The sequence below is a fragment of the Eleutherodactylus coqui genome, chromosome 1, assembly GCF_035609145.1.
Source record: "Eleutherodactylus coqui strain aEleCoq1 chromosome 1, aEleCoq1.hap1, whole genome shotgun sequence".
NCBI classification, from domain to species: domain Eukaryota; kingdom Metazoa; phylum Chordata; class Amphibia; order Anura; family Eleutherodactylidae; genus Eleutherodactylus; species Eleutherodactylus coqui.
The window spans coordinates 7,689,678-7,706,368 of NC_089837.1; the positions used below are offsets into that span (position 1 = coordinate 7,689,678).

At 45.1% G+C, this 16,691-nt stretch overlaps 1 protein-coding gene across 1 annotated transcript in view; it reads left to right on the top strand.

Moving 5' to 3' along the window:
* Nucleotides 1–15,458, top strand: part of LOC136592519 (vomeronasal type-2 receptor 26-like) — a 70,741-nt gene extending 55,283 nt beyond the window's left edge. The window contains exons 5-7 of the mRNA XM_066588604.1: nt 6,545–6,757; nt 14,317–14,440; nt 14,551–15,458. Of these exons, the coding sequence (XP_066444701.1) occupies nt 6,545–6,757; nt 14,317–14,440; nt 14,551–15,458 (1,245 nt within the window). The remainder of the gene's footprint in view (nt 1–6,544; nt 6,758–14,316; nt 14,441–14,550) is intronic.
* The last annotated feature ends 1,233 nt before the right edge of the window (nt 15,459–16,691 follow it).

The following is a 16,691-nucleotide window of genomic DNA, read 5'->3' on the forward strand; positions in this document are numbered from 1 at the left end:
TTAGATGACAAGAGGCACACGGCCCCTGAGTTGTTGCAGGGTCTGACAGAGAAGACAGACCTCTGGCTTTTGCCGCTGAGCCTCCAACCGGCATGGTCATGTGTGACAACGGCTGTAACCTGGTGGAGGCTCTGCAGCTTGGCAGCCTCACACACGTGCCATGCCTGGCCCACGTCTTCAATCTGGTGGTTCAGTGGTTTCTGAAAAACTACCCCCACTTGTCTGACCTGCTCATCAAGGTGCGCCGCATCTGCGCACATTTCCGCAAGTCCACCAAGAATGCTGCCACCCTGAGGACCCTGCAATGTCGGTTTCAGCTGCCAGAGCACCGACTGCTGTGCGACGTTCCTACGCGCTGGAATTCTACGCTGCACATGTTGGCCAGGCTGTACAAGCAGCGAAGAGCAATTTTGGAATACCAGCTGCAACATTGGGGGTGTAGTGGTAGTCAGCCTCCGCATTTCTTAACAGAGGAGTGGGCATGGATGGCAGACATCTGCCAGGTCCTCCGAAACTTTAAGGAGTCTACCCAAATGGTGAGCAGTGATGCGGCCATCATTAGCTTTACCATCCTGCTGCTTTGCCTGCTGAGAAGTTCGCTGCTAAACATAAAGGCCGACACTTTGCAATTAGAACAGGAGACGGGGGATGACAGTATGTCGCTTGATAGCCAGACCACCCTCATGTCTATATCTCAACGCGTTTTGGAGGGGGAGGAGGGGGAAGGGGAGAGGGGGGAGGAGGAGGGGGAAGAGACTGCTGGCCACACTACAGAGTGTACCCATGCTGCTTGCCTCTCATCTGTTCAGCCTGTATGGGCTGAAGAGGAGGAGGAGGATCCTGAAAGTCATCCTCCTAGTGAGGACAACGATGTGTTGTGTACTGGGACTCTGGCACACATGGCTGACTTCATATTAGGCTGCCTTTCCTGTGACCCTCACGTTAGACGCATTCTGGCCAACACAGATTACTGGTTGTACACCCTTCTCGACTCATGGTATAAGGAGAACCTTTCCACTCTCATTCCCGAAGAGGAAAGGGGAACGAGAGTGATGCAATACCACAGGGCCCTGGTGGAAAAAGTGATGCTAAAGTTCCCATCTGACAGCGCTTGCAGCAGAAGACGCAGTTCAGAGGGCCAACTAGCAGGGGGGACATGGGGATCAGGCAGCATGTCCAGTGCAGTCGTGGGAACACTCTCCTAGGCCTTTGCCAGTTTTATGGCTCCCCAGCAAGACTGTGTCACCACTCCCCAGTCAAGTCTGATTTGGAGGGAGCAGTTTAAAAAGATGGCAAGGGAGTGCATAGCCGATCGTACCACCGTCCTCCGTGATCCCTCTGCTCCATACAACAATTGGGTGTCAAAGCTGGACACGTGGCACGAGCTTGCGGTGTATGCCCTGAAGGTGCTGGCCTGCCCTGCCGCTAGCGTCTTATCAGAGAGGGTGTTTAGTGCAGCTGGGGGAATCATCATGGATAAGCATGCCGCCTGTCAACTGCCAGCGCTGACATGCTTACACTCATAAAGATGAACAAAGGCTGAATTTCACCAGCGTGCTGCATCTTTAAAAAATGTTTATGGCTTTCAATTACCCTCACGGTTAAGCAATTTTTCAGGCCCTCACCTATACTCTTAGCCAACCAATTGTTCCTGCCTTTGCCTATACTCTTGGTACACCAATGTTTGAGGAGTTTGCTTATACTCTTGCAACAAAAAAGTTTCAGTGGTCCGCCTATACACTTGCTACTAAGAGGTTTGGAGGGTCCACCTATACACTTGCTACAGAAAGGTTTGAGGGGTTCACCTATACACTTGCAGCAGAAAAGTTTCAGTGGTCCGTCTATACACTTGCTACTAAAAGGTTTGGGGGGTCCGCCTATACACTTTCTACTAAAAGGTTTGAGGGGTTCGCCTATACTCTTGCAGCAGACAAGTCTCATGGGTCTGCCTATACACTTGCTACTAAGAGGTTTGGGGGGTCCTTCTATACAATTGCTCCAGAAAGGTTTGAAGGGTTCGCCTATACACTTGCTACTAATAGGTTTGAGGGGGGGGGGGGGGGGGGTCTGCCTATACACTTGCTACTAAAAGGTTTGAGGGGTTTGCCTATATACTTGCTACTAAAAGGTTGGAGGGGGCTGCCTATACACTTGCTACTAACAGGTTTAGGGGGGGGGGTCTGCCTATACACTTGCTACTGAAAGGTTTGCGGGGTTTGCCTATATATTTGATACTAAAAGGTTGGAGGGGGTCGCCTATACACTTGCTACAAACAGGTTTGGGGGGTCCACCTATACACTTGCTACAGAAAGGTTTGAGGGGTTCGCCTATACACTTGCTACTAAGAGGTTTGGGGGGTCCACCTATACACTTGCTACTAAAAGGTTGGTGTGGTTTGCCTATACTCTTGCTACAGAAAAGTTTCAGGGGTCCGCCTATAAACTTGCTACTAAGAGGTTTGGGGGGCCCGCCTATACACTTGCTACAGAAAGGTTTGAGGGGTTTGCCTATACTCTTGCTACTAAAAGGTTTGAAGGGGTTCTCCTATACTCTTGCAACAGAAAAGTTTTAGGGGTCCGCCTATACACTTGCTACTAAGAGGTTTGGGGGGTTTGCCTATACACTTACTACTAAAAGGTTTGAGGAGTTCGCTTATACACTTGCTACTAAAAGGTTGGAGGGGTCCACCTATAGACTTGCTACTAAAAGGTTGGAGGGGTCCACCTATACACTTGCTACTACATTTTTTGAGGGGTTTGCCTATACTCTTGCAACAGAAAAGTTTCAGGGGTCTGCCTATGCACTTGCTGCTAAGAGGTTTTGGGGGTCCGCCTATACACTTTCTACAGAAATGTTTGGGGGGTTCGCCTATACTGTGGGTGCACAAAAGTTTCCCATAGCGGTGTTCAGCTGTGTGCCAGAAATACATAGAATGACTAGGACAGAAGTGTGGGCCGAGGTCCTGGCCGGGGTGAAACTGCCATGCATGAGCATTCTGATTTCTTCATGTGTTTTTGAGCTTCATGGGCCTGCCTATGCTGTGGGTGCACAAAGACTTCCCATTCCAGTGTTTTAGCTGCACATCTGGCACAAATACACTGAATGACTTGGGTAGGGTGCAAAGTGCAGACTGCTTTCCCAGCGCGGTATTCAGCTATCTGACACATACACAGAATGAAGTGTGTGGGCACACATGGATTTCCCATTGGTATGCAACTCACGGCACCTTGCGTCACACAAGGTGGAGGCTGGGACCGAGCCTCACCCTGGGACTGAGTCTGACCCTGGGTCCACTCACGTGCCCCCCACACAGAGTATTGTGGGTCGTACCTCGGTCATGGTTTCTTTGGCTTATTATGCTACCTTCTCTTCCTCCTTGGAGTCTGGGGTTCAGCGTTGGTCACCATGTATTATCTCTCATGCTACAAATTACCACAGTTATCTGGATTGGAGCGTTCACAGGAAGCGAAACAGATTTCATGAGACTTTCACAGGGTCACTGTATACCTGTGGTGGCTACGTTTGCGACACCACCTGCTTCAAACCAATCTTTGGTGTTAGTATGCGCTGCTGCATTGCTGAGATGTGTAGAAGTACTGGCACCTGAGTCTCCTTTATGCCCATGTTTGCGGTTCCTGACAGTTTTGTGAGGGAGGTGGCACGGGATTGGAATGATGATCGTACGTCAATTTATCATCAGCTCTCAAAAGCATTGTGGGCTATCGCCCACACTTTCAAAGAGGGTCGCTGCCTGGCCCTGCCAACCCTCTACAGTTTGTGTCTCCGTTTCCTCCTCATCGCAGACGCACTTATGAATATATATGAGGGTGGTGTGGCTATGAAGCGAGTGTGTGGCATGAGGCCAGCTGAAATTTTGTGTGCGCTGTGGAAGCAGGGTCATGCGGGGAGGTTGGACAGCAATGACAGCATGTAACCCAAGAGAAGAGGCAGCGGTGTCACCCGCAGGCAGTGATTGTCCTTGGTTGCAGCTAGTGTGGTGCTTAGCTAAGATGTGCCAGCGCGTGTGCGTTGCTGCTTATGGTCTTTCCCAAGTAAATTGTTAGGGGGTGACCGGCAGACTCTTGCCCCCATTTTGGCTTAATAGTCGGACCTGGGAGCCTTAGATGCAGCCATGCATGCTGCCCTTCCCTATCTGTTCTGTGGTGTTTCCATGACTTTCTATCATCCCCTATGCGGAGCATCGGTACAATACAAAAATGCTTGAGTCCCCCATTGACTTCAATGGGGTTCGTTACTCGAAACAAGCTCTCGAGCATTATGAAAAGTTCGACTCAAGTATCGAGCACCCAAGCATTTTGGTGCTCGCTCATCTCTAATCTTAACTGATTCGAGCTGGCTCTCCGGTATACCACTGGATCATCGGGTTACTGTTATATGCGTTCTTGGATGTTGGGTGCCGGTGGGTCCCCTTCGGCAAAGTGTGTCTTATCTGGCACCAGGTAAGTCAATCTACCACCTGCTTTATTTTTTTCTCTTATTGAAGTTCTAAACTATGGAGTGCTGTTTCAAGTTTTGTTTTGCCTCAAATTTTTGGATTTTATGGCTGTGGTCAATAGCTAAAGAATTGAATGACACAAAAGTCCTAAGGTGAGGCAGACTGGTCAAAGTGTGGTGCAAGAAAAAGCATGTAGGCTTATTTATATTAGATATAGGGTGATTATGACTGCATCTCAGTGGTCCTGGGATAATTTGTTTTGTTCCCAACAGCAGACAAACAGCAGATGGACTTTAGCATGTAACACTGAACCGCCATGTACCCAAACCTCATGTGGAATTTCAGCAATGCTTGCTGCCTTGCCACTTTTCAGCTGTTTGCTAGTCTTGATGTCTCCTCCAAGGTGGGGATCTCATTAAGTTCTGTTTCCTCTGACTGTTTTGGGATGCAATGTATTGCTGAGTCCTGTACCATGTGTTGGTGCTGAAGAGGGTCTGAAAGTGTTCTGACCACCGATTTAGGATAGATGTCTTGTCTGCTAGAAGTGTTAGACCATCTACACCGTACAAGGGACTTTGAATTCTGTGTAAAAAACTATATATCATCTTCAGGCCTTCATAAAACACCATGCATTCATCAATCTCTGTGAGGAGCTGATTTTTCTCTGCAAGATTGGTCCACCATTCTTTTTGGATAACTCGTAGTCTATACTGAAGGTTACTACATGTACGACAGAAAATTGCTTTCTTGCCAGGGCGTGATGGTTGAGCAAGCTGCGCTTGGAATGCAGATCTTTTCTTTGCCAACAGTTCTTGGATCTCTAGATCATTTTTATCAAAGCAATCTTTATTCTTTTAGAGGTGTCTGTTGGCTGCAGATAGTCATCTTGAGAGGTGGAAATGAGCTTCGGCTATGCCATTTTTTTTAGGCCCCACTCTTTGGGGAGTAAGCAGTGCTGCTTGGTTGTTCAAGATGTTTCCGAGTGATGTTGTTGTCTCCAAGGTCAGAGACACACAACCTATAAATCTGAACTGCCTGCATGCAGAGTTGAAACTGTGGCTTTTAGTGGCACCTTTTACCTACTGTTTTGCCCTTTTCTCATTGCTACAGAGTTTTGGGGTTGGTTGCAGACATGGGCATGCTTTACAAGCCTGTGCAGAGAGACTTTTAGGTGGAGTATAGTGTTCAGTACTGTCCCCACTCTTTACCCGCAGGGTTTATATGATATGGCTTAACAAGCTAAGACTTGGACAGCAAAGGTCTCTGGGTCATAGGTTTTTACATTAAAGCTGTCCTCTTAGACTAGTTGCCAAAAAGCAAGCAAGCCCAGACTGCCTTGGCTGAAACCTGTCAATTGCTTTAGTCATATGTTAGGTATCAAGAGGAGTCTAGGGTTGGAGGAATGTCATTTATAAGTTTGCTGACTTGGTCTCCAGACTTGAACCTTTTTTTTTGGTGGGAGAGTTGGGTAAAGAGGTAGGAGAAACACAAATGAGTAAACTAATATTGCTGAATGCCCAAGATTCCTTCATCTTGTGCTAAGAACTTTTGATTTATGCCATTCCAGATACATTCTGGATAATAGAAGAAGCCCTTCAGATTGCTTTTTTAAACCAGTTGGTGAGAAACTGGTGAAATATGTGGTAGGGGAATCATCTACAACCCAAATTAATGATCTTCATTGTCCTTGCATTAACATTATAAACTCTAATACTAAACTTGTCATCTCCATGGAATCTTTATATATGATATAAACAGTTCACGGCTTCCTCACTGCTTGTCATATCACACTATGTCTTAGGGTCCTCTCACACATGAACGCAGCATCGATTCTTTGCACTTCTTTAGAAGAAACATTATCCCCTCAGACCCACATCCAAGGCCTCTCACACAGGCAACCAATATCCTGCTCTGCACTGACAAGGCACAAACACTCCAAAACAGTCTGTCTGCAGAAAGGCATCTTTCCTATCTGGAGAAGTGTCTTCTTTGGCTTGTATCCTTATAGTCAACACAAATAGACATTACACATATGTGAAGGGATTCCTGGAAATAACCAGATACATTTCCCTCCTTCATTCTTCCAGCTTCACCGATACCTGGGAAGCCAGAAAGATAATACTGGAAATCTGCTATTCCACGACAATGGAGATTTCATCTCCCAATATTCCATCATGAATTGGCTCCTTTCACAGAATGGATTGGTGCTCGTAAAATATATTGGTTCTACAACAACAAAACAAAATGCTGCATTTAATATCAAAGTGGATCGGATCTTGTGGAAGAACAGGGTCAGCAAGGTGAGACTATGGTAATCTGGGCAAGAAATGTAGGATCTCTAGTGAAAAGAGAGAGGAGGGAAGTTGGACTGGAAGACTGAGCTAATAAATCCTGAAAAATCCTCTGGTCCTGGACTTGTGGTCGCAGTTATAGGTCACTTACTAGAATGATATAATCAGCCATCTTCCGGGTCAACCACAAAACATTTCTCTTGACTCACCATATGGTCCTATATGATGAAGGCAAAAATGAACCTTTCGTGTCAGACAGCAGTATATATTATATTAGAGTAGAGGTGCAAAGTATCTCTGACTAGTTAGTGAGGAGATCCAACACACCAGAACTGAGTATACGGTCCCTGAGAGCTAGTATATAGGAGAGCTACTGTGCTAAAGAGTAAAACTTGGAAACTAAAGTAAGAATGACCCTTACAGCTTATCTCCCCTTATCTACCCCTTTTCATTTCTTATTGTAGGGTAGGAATATTTGGAGTCACATCGGGATCAGCAAGAAATGTTGTGAAATATCATTCACAAGTCTTTCGGAAGTAGTTTATTCACAATGGTCCCATAGCAATAACAATTTAAGCACATGTACAACTATATGTGTGTTTTTAGTTTAGTCCGATTTTGTCCAGAATTGTGACTTAATTAACTATAAGATGACATTTTATTAGTAATCAATGTGGCTCGACAAGACGGTACGAGGGGCAATAAACGAAAAGAAGAAAGCGTTCAAACTACTAAAGCAACAAGGCAGCGAAGAAGCGCTAAAATCATACAGGGAAAAAAACAAAATATGCAAAGATACGATTAAAACTGCCAAAGAGGAAGCGGAAAGACGGATCGCAAAAGAGAGCAGAAACAACCCGAAGCTATTTTTCAACTACATAAACAGCAAAAGGATTTGCAGGGAGAGCGCTGGCCCTTTAAAAAACAATGCAGGAGAAATCATTGATGATGACGAAGGGAAAGCAAATCTACTAAACAGCTTCTTCTCAAGTGTGTTCACCAAAGAAAAGGAAATGCCACACGAGGAGCAGGGGAATAAAACGAACCCCTCACAAAATATCTCATACCTAACGCAGGAGGAGGTGCGGAAGCGTCTAAAGAAAACTAAAATTGATAAATCACCGGGCCCTGATGGATTACACCCAAGGATACTAAAGGAACTAAGTGACGAGATAGCTAGGCCGCTATACCTTATATTTCTAGACACTATCAAGACCGGAGTAGTACCATTGGACTGGCGCATTGCCAACGTGGTTCCAATCTACAAAAAAGGGAGCAAAAGTGAGCCTGGTAACTACAGGCCAGTAAGTCTCACTTCAGTAACGGGAAAAATTTTCGAGGGGATTCTGAGAGACGCCATCGATGAGTACCTCAAGGAGATTAAGGGAATAACTCCTCACCAGCATGGATTCATGAAGGGTCGCTCATGTCAGACAAATCTGATCAGTTTCTACGATGAAGTAAGCTCTAAGCTGGACCAGGGAGAATCTATTGATCTTGTATATCTGGACTTCTCTAAAGCCTTTGACACCGTGCCACATAATAGGCTAATATACAAAATGAGGCAGCTCGGACTGGGCGAAAACGTGTGTAAGTGGGTAAAAAATTGGCTCAACGATAGAAAGCAGAGGGTGGTAATAAATGGTTCGTACTCTGATTGGACCACAGTCGCTAGCGGGGTGCCACAGGGTTCAGTATTAGGCCCCACTCTGTTCAACATATTTATTAATGACCTGATAGAGGGGCTGCACAGCAAAATATCAATATTTGCAGATGACACAAAATTATACAATGTAATTAATGCAACGGAGGACAATATGTGGCTACAAACGGACCTGGATAAGCTGGGGGCTTGGGCAGAAAAATGGCAAATGAAGTTCAATGTTGAAAAATGTAAGACTATGCACATGGGCAAGAGGAACGGATGTCACGAATATTCACTTAATGGGGTACCACTAGGGAAAAGTGATATGGAAAAGGATCTGGGGGTATTAGTGGATAATAGACTAAACTGGAGTAACCAATGCCAGTCAGCCGCTGCAAAGGCAAATAAAGTCTTGGGGTGCATCAAAAGAGGAATAGGGGCGAAGGACGAGAACATTATCCTCCCACTATATAAGGCACTTGTCAGACCTCACATGGAATACTGCGTACAATTCTGGACACCGGTGCTCAGGAAAGATGTCACAGTGCTTGAGGGGGTTCAAAGAAGAGCGACTAAACTAATACATGGAATGACGGGACTGGAATACCCAGAGAGGCTATCCAAATTGGGACTATTTACTCTAGAAAAAAGAAGGTTAAGAGGCGACCAAATAACCATGTATAAGTACATGAGGGGACAACACATGGATCTCTCCCGCGATCTGTTTACACCCAGGACCACGACGGTAACAAGAGGACATCCGCTACGATTAGAGGAAAGTAGGTTTCATCACCAACACAGAAAGGGGTTCTTTACTGTAAGAGCAGTTAGACTGTGGAACTCTCTACCGGAGGAAGTGGTGGTGGCAAAATCCATAGAGGAGTTTAAAAGGGGACTTGATGTCTTTCTGGAGAAGAAGGATATTACAGGATATAAATATTAGGTTAAGTGTCAATCCTGGTATATAGGCAGGTAGGAACTATTAGGGGTTGATCCAGGGAACAGTCTGATTGCCATTAGGGAGTCGGGAAGGAATTTTTTTCCCCAAAAGGGCTAATTGACTTCTGGCCTTGGGGTTTTTTGCCTTCCTCTGGATCAACACAGTAGGATAGACAGGCTGGACTAGATGGACAATGTCTTCATTCGGCCTTACATACTATGTTACTATGTTACTATGTTACTATGTATCTAGGGGTATACAAAGGGCTCACTTACTTTTTCTTGTAACCATAAATGTATGTGTGAGTGGTCAGCGTTAATGTTAGAATCAGATGGAGGCACAAGGACATCAACATAAAGTACAAGTGTCATAGTGGCATAGAAGGTTTAGGCAAGAATCATCAACCAGGTTTGGCATGTTCTGACTCCTTAAGGATTTAAAATGTGGCACAGTCTTCCATACTCAATTGAGAGACTGTAAATTTAGTTTATGGTGCCCTTCTAGAGACTGTAATTAATACATTTGTAAAGAGTTTGTAAAGAGAAAAAAGTTTAGAACCATGTTAGCAAAATATGACTGTTCTCAGCAAGAGAAGTGTTCCTGTAGATATGATACCTTTTAATAGCTAACAAAAATACATCATGTTATAGCAAGCTTTAAAATTTACATAGGGTTCTTTCTCAGGCTTAAAGGGGTTGTCCCGCGCCGAAACGGGTTTTTTTTTTTCAACCCCCCCCCCCCGTTCGGCGTGAGACAACCCCGATGCAGGGGTTAAAAAAGAACACCGGACAGCGCTTACCTGAATCCCCGCGCTCCGGTGACTTCTTACTTACCTGCTGAAGATGGCCGCCGGGATCTTCTCCCTCGGTGGACCGCAGGGCTTCTGTGCGGTCCATTGTGATTCCAGCCTCCTGATTGGCTGGAATCGGCACGTGACGGGGCGGAGCTACACGGAGCCGGCATCCTGCACGAGCGGCCCCATTGAGAAAAGAAGAAGACCCGGATTGCGCAAGCGCGTCTAATTTGGCCATTAGACGCCGAAAATTAGGCGGGCTCCATGGAAACGAGGACGCTAGCAACGGAGTAGGTAAGTGAAAAACTTCTTATAACTTCTGTATGGCTCATAATTAATGCACAATGTACATTACAAAGTGCATTAATATGGCCATACAGAAGTGTATAGACCCACTTGCTGCAGCGGGACAACCCCTTTAATGGGACAGATCCGAAGAGGCATAAATATTTATACACATACACATGAAAGTGCACAGACATGGTGTGATTAATTTGCACTTAAGTCAATACCAGAAAAGGATGAGTAAATACTTAATTAGTTCACTAATAAAGATGTGAAAGTTTTATGCTATCTGTCACATAGCAGACCAGAGGAGAGAAAGAAGGGATAATACCTATTGATCCTGCCTCTGTCCTCGATCATTCAAGCAGTACTGCAAGCTTGAAGTCATTAGAATACTGTCTAATTTACACTCAGCTTTCCCAGGCTTCTGCAAGCATGCAAAGTGAAAGCTCAAATCATCCACCTATTCCATTCTAACGCACTCCACATCTCTACAATGCTCATACAAATACACGCTGCCACCACCAGTTTTGGTATCTGTAGACTGAAACACGATCTATGAAGTTATGATTCATTTTTAAAATGGACAGGGCTAACATTTAAATTGCAGATTTAATCTAGAAAAGGTGCAAGATATCTGATATGTACAAAAATCAGTGCAAGATATCTGATATGTACAAAAATATACAAAAAAGGTTGTAACATGGGAGCATAAGGAAATGCAGTATGAATACACAACAAGACAGAATTTTAAAATAAGCAGGGACAAAATAAAAGAAAGATACCAAATTTGAATATTGGTCCAATGTTCCAATATGTGTGGAGTCACTGAAGCAAATGGGACAGCCTTAGCCGAAGAGTATCCCTGTAGGATCTGACAATTTGGGGCCTGTGAGATCCCACATTATAAAGAGTCCCTCAGAACACTCCTTTCCCCGCCCCCTCTGATGTCATTCAGAAGGGTTGGTGAGGAGTACTGTATCCCTGGTGGAAAAAAAATCATAATTCCCCATTTCCAGTCATATCTGCAGGTGGACCTCCGATCATGAATTGGGGCCTGGCATATTTTTAGTCATGATCTTACAAATGTTTTGAGCTCACACAGTTGGGTTCACTTCCATATTTTTTCCAGATATGCGGTTCTGGGTGTTCTGTCCCTCGGACATCAATATGTGTAGATGCTTTTTGTTTGGCTGGCCAGCCCAATTCTGAAAATATAATTCATATTGGGTCGGACCCTCATACACCCAAATATCCTTTATTAAAAGATTTCCTTCTGATGTGAAGTTGTCACCACTTTGGTTGTGTGGAAGGTGTCACTCCACACCAGCATGGGGTCAATTTAGCATCTCCTTGTCATTAGCCAGTTTATGGCCACCAGGACAAGGGATTTCCGGTCCTCTTGTACATCAAAGGTTTGCAGAATGCAAGAGAGGAAGGGGAGATTAGAACATTGAATTCATTCAGCTTTCCTACAGCCTGACAAACTACAAACAAAAAATGGAATCCGAGATAGGCCTAAGGCAAAATGTGTGACATCTTGAAGTCTCCACACCATAGTCTCTAAATTAGTGTTATGGGGTCACCAGGCCAGCATGTTATCTCTACTATAGATTTCTCATATTCTACAATCATGCATGAAGACATTTGCAATGTTTATTCCTGTCTTGAGAGGGTTAAAGATGGTTATAAACTTGTACTCCAAAGTTCTTCTATGACATTGATATTTGAAGTTACCTTTTAACGCTTTGCAATCCAATTTTGGATTCAGGGTTTCCTAGGGCGCCGTCTGCTGACTAGAGCCAGTACTGCAGTATGGGACATGCTGGAAAGGTCCCCCGACAACATAGCGGCCAGTAATATACAGTAAGAATACCCTGCCGGACGTCTTCCGACATCGGAGCTCTTACAGCCTTCAACCAGAATGTCTTCAGATATCAGACAGTGGATTGGAAAGGATTAATATACTAACTTTCATGGTATATCTATTTGCCAAAGAGAAAATAGTTTTGTGTGAGGATGAACAACACACAACCTTTTCTCCTTTGAAATAGAGATATTCCTGCAACTCTCTGCAACCGTCATGGGCAGTAAAATGGCACCGCAATATGCCCACTTTTTCATGGCATGAAGCAGAAGTGACCTTCTGGCTTCCTGCTCCATCAAACCATTTGTCTACTTCTGCTACACTAATGACATCATAATCATCTGGGCCAACTCTGACCAAGAACTAATACAATTCCATGAGATGTAAGGCATTCCACCCCACAACAAACATGACATTAAGCTACTCTCCATAAAACACCACCATAAAAATTTTAAACAACTCAATACAGACATCCCTGTGCCGAAAAAACTATTGATCTGCCCACATACCTCAGATGGGACAGTTTTCATCTTAAACACATCAAAAAGTCCATTGCCTACAGCCAGGCTATCAGATACAAATGGATCTGCTGCAACCCAACAGACAGAGAAGTACATCTATACCATCTTAAAAAAAACATTTTTAAATCAGGGCTACCACCCACCTCAATTGAAGACCAAATCACAAGAGCCACCAGGATACCCAGGAATCAATTGCTCTAATACAGAGAGAAGGAAGAAAATGATTGTGTACCTCTAGTTGTGACCTACAATCCATAGCCGGAGGTACTAAGGAAAACCCCAAAGAAACTTCATCATACCTACACAAGAATGACCATCTGAACACTATATTCCTGGACTCTCCCCTCTGTGTTACAAAGTAAATTTGAGTAACTTTATAATCAGGAGTCCATTTTCCTTCGACACACAAAAAGGAACTTATCCTTGCAATGTAAGGAGCTGTAAGACCTGCTGACATGTACGGACCACAGACAGGATACAGATCCCCAACACACAGCAGGACTACAAGATCCCTGTAATGTAAGGAGCTGTAAGACCTGCTGACATGTACGGACCACGGACAGGATACATAACCCCAACACACAGCAGGACTATAAGATCCCTGTAATGTAAGGAGCTGTAAGACCTGCTCACATATACTGACTGCGGACAGGATACATAACCCCAACACACAGCAGCACTATAAAATCCCAGGGACATTCACATGTTTTACCTTTGATGTTGTGTACCTGATCCCGTGCAGTGAATGCCCTCTTGGGGAGCCGTTGTGTTGGCGAGGATGAGATCTCATCACCACACAATTAGAGAGGGAAAGATTGAATTCCCTGTGGCGGAGCACTTTACTAGCCACAGACACAACATAGAATATATGAAGGTTACTATATAAAAAGGCAACTTTAAATCTCAACATCCCAGATGAATTTTGGAGTACATGTTAACAGCCATCTTTGACACTCTGAAGACAGAAATCAACATTGCAAGTGGCTTCATGCATCATCGGAGAATATGAGAAATCATAGCAAAGATAACACTCTGGCCTGGTGACCCCCTAAGACCAATTTAGAGACCATAACATTTTTACCCCTAATCAGCAGACGAGTTAAATATTTACTTCGCTACTCATCCTGTTTTAGTATTGTTTTAATTAATTGTTTTTATTAATCACACCATGTCTGTGCCTTTTCATATGTATGTGTATATATATGTATACTTCTTCAAATCTATTTTATTAAGCCTGAGGAAGAACCTTAAGTTGGTTTCAAAGCTTGCCATTAACAGATATATCTACGAGACTACGTGGTTTCTATTACATTTTTATACTTCCACATGCAAATAATAAAAATTTCTGTTTACATCAACGAGTATTTGAGACATTCCAGCATGGTGTACAATCCCTTACACGCCCATCATAGAAAAGTATTGGATATGGTTATATGGACTGTGAAAAAATTATTGCACAGGGAACATAGATCATTCTAGAAGTTTACTCATGCAAGGTAAATTGTCTTTCTCCCAAGATCCCTGCATCTCAATGTTCAGAGAACTGTTTACCAGGAACTCGTAAAGTCTCCCACTCCAAAATCCATACCTGCTGCTATAATTGTGTCCAGTGCTCCTCAGGAGAAATCTCCAACATTACAGGTATGAAAACCTCACGCATAGGTGTGCTCCACTGATGTCTATGAACTAACGGTATATTGACGATGCTTCAGATACTGAATATTTATGGTTTTTATTTTTTGATTTTCCAGACAGTGAAACCTGCATGAAATGTACAGACCTTGATTGGCCCAACATGAAGAAGGACTGTTGTGTGCCAAAGCGGCTGGAATTTCTCTCCTACACAGATGACACAATGGTCCTGGTTATTTCCCTGTTCTCTTCTATATTTTCTTTCCTTACATTCATGATTCTTGTTACTTTTATTTTGCACCAAGACACGGCCATCGTGAAGGCCAATAACAGGAACCTGAGCTTCCTCCTTCTGGTTTCCATCATGCTGAGCTTCCTCTGTGTCTTCTTGTTCCTTGGACATCCCGTGGACCTCACTTGCATACTACGTCAGGTCTCATTTGGAATCCTCTTCACAGTAGCCGTTTCTTGTGTCTTGGCCAAGACCATCATGGTTTCCATTGCTTTCAGAGCCACCAAGCCTGACAGTATCTGGAAACGCTGGATTGGAAGCAAGTGGTCTAATTCTTTGGTGGTGTTTTGCACATCCATCCAAGTAATAATCTGTATGGGTTGGTTGGCTCTAGCGCCCCCCTTCCTGGAGCTGGACACACATTCCTATCAGAGAAAGATTATTGTGCAGTGTAATGAAGGTTGTGTTATTGGGTTCTACTCTGTCCTGGGTTATTTGGGGGTTTTGGCGGCTGTTAGCTTTATTATGGCTTTTTTAGCACGGACATTACCGGACAGTTTTAATGAGGCCAAGTACATCACCTTCAGCATGCTGGTGTTCTGTAGTGTCTGGATTGCCATGATTCCAGCTTATCTGAGCACCAGAGGGAAATACATGGTTGCTGTGGAGATATTTGCCATATTCACCTCATGTGCTGGACTTTTAGGGTGTATATTCTTCCCAAAGTGCTACATTATCCTATGGAGACCGGACCTCAACTCAAAAACACATTTAGTGGAGGGAAGAAGCAGATGAGAGATTTACATAGTAACAAAGTATGTTAGACTGAATTAAGACAATGTCTATCTAGTTCAGCCTGATTCCACCCCCCCCCCTTGTTGGTCCAGAGGAAGGCAAAAAAAAAAAAAAACTCAGCGAGTCAATTAGTTCCTATGAAGGAAAAAAATTCCTTCCTGACTCTAAATAGCAGCCAGAGTAAACCCTGGATCAACATTTAAGATCAACAACCCTGCTGGTTATTTAATGTCTATTTTCTGTGATATCATAGTGTTCTAGAAAGACATCTAATCTCCTTTATGGTTTGCCATCACCACGTCCTCAGGCAGAAAGTTTCACAGTCTCACTGCTCTTACAGTGAAAAAAAAACCTTCTGTGTTGGTGATGAAACCTGCTTTCCTCTAGACCAGGGGTCCCCAACCACCGGGCCGCGGACCGGGGCCGGGCCATTGGGTGGTTAGCGCCGGTCCGCGGCACCGCCAGGAACTTTTGCTCTAAACACAAGGCCCGCGGCCCGAATCCGGCCCGCTGCCTTGTGCTATGAGGCCCGCGGCGTGCCGACGCCGCTGACCACTGAAGCGATTACCAGCGGGGGCACCGCAGCTCCCCGCTGGTAATCGCGCTGTTCCCGGCTCACACACTTACGTCTGTGCAGCCAGATTCCCCTCCCCGAGTCCCCTGCTCATTAGTTCCGCAGGAGAGGACTCAGGGAGGAAGCGTTCCGGGCTGCACACTGACGTCCGGGCAAGCAGAGAAAGAGAGCGACAGCAGGGAGGAGGTAAGTATATGGGTTGGGGGGGCTGCCTATTACTGGGGGGGCTGCATATTATGGGGGGAAGGGGGGGGTGCCTATTACTGGGGGGGGGGGCTACTTATTACTGGGGAAGGGGCTGCCTATTACTGGGGGGGGGGGGGGGGCTGGTTATTACTGGGGGGTGGGGGCTAGTTATTACAGGGGAAGGGGCTGCCTATTACTGGGGGGGCTGGTTATTACTGGGGGGTGGGGGCTACTTATTACAGGGGAAGGGGCTGCCTATTACTGGGGGGGGTGGGGGCTACTTATTACTGGGGAAGGGGCTGCCTATTACTGGGGGGGCTGGTTATTACGGGGGGGTGGGGGCTGCCTATTACGGGGGGGTGGGGTGCCTATTACGGGGGGGGTGGGGTGCCTATTACTGGGGGGGGGGCTGCTTATTACTGGGGGGGACCTGCTTATTACTAGGGGGGGCTGCTTATTACTGGGGGGGACCT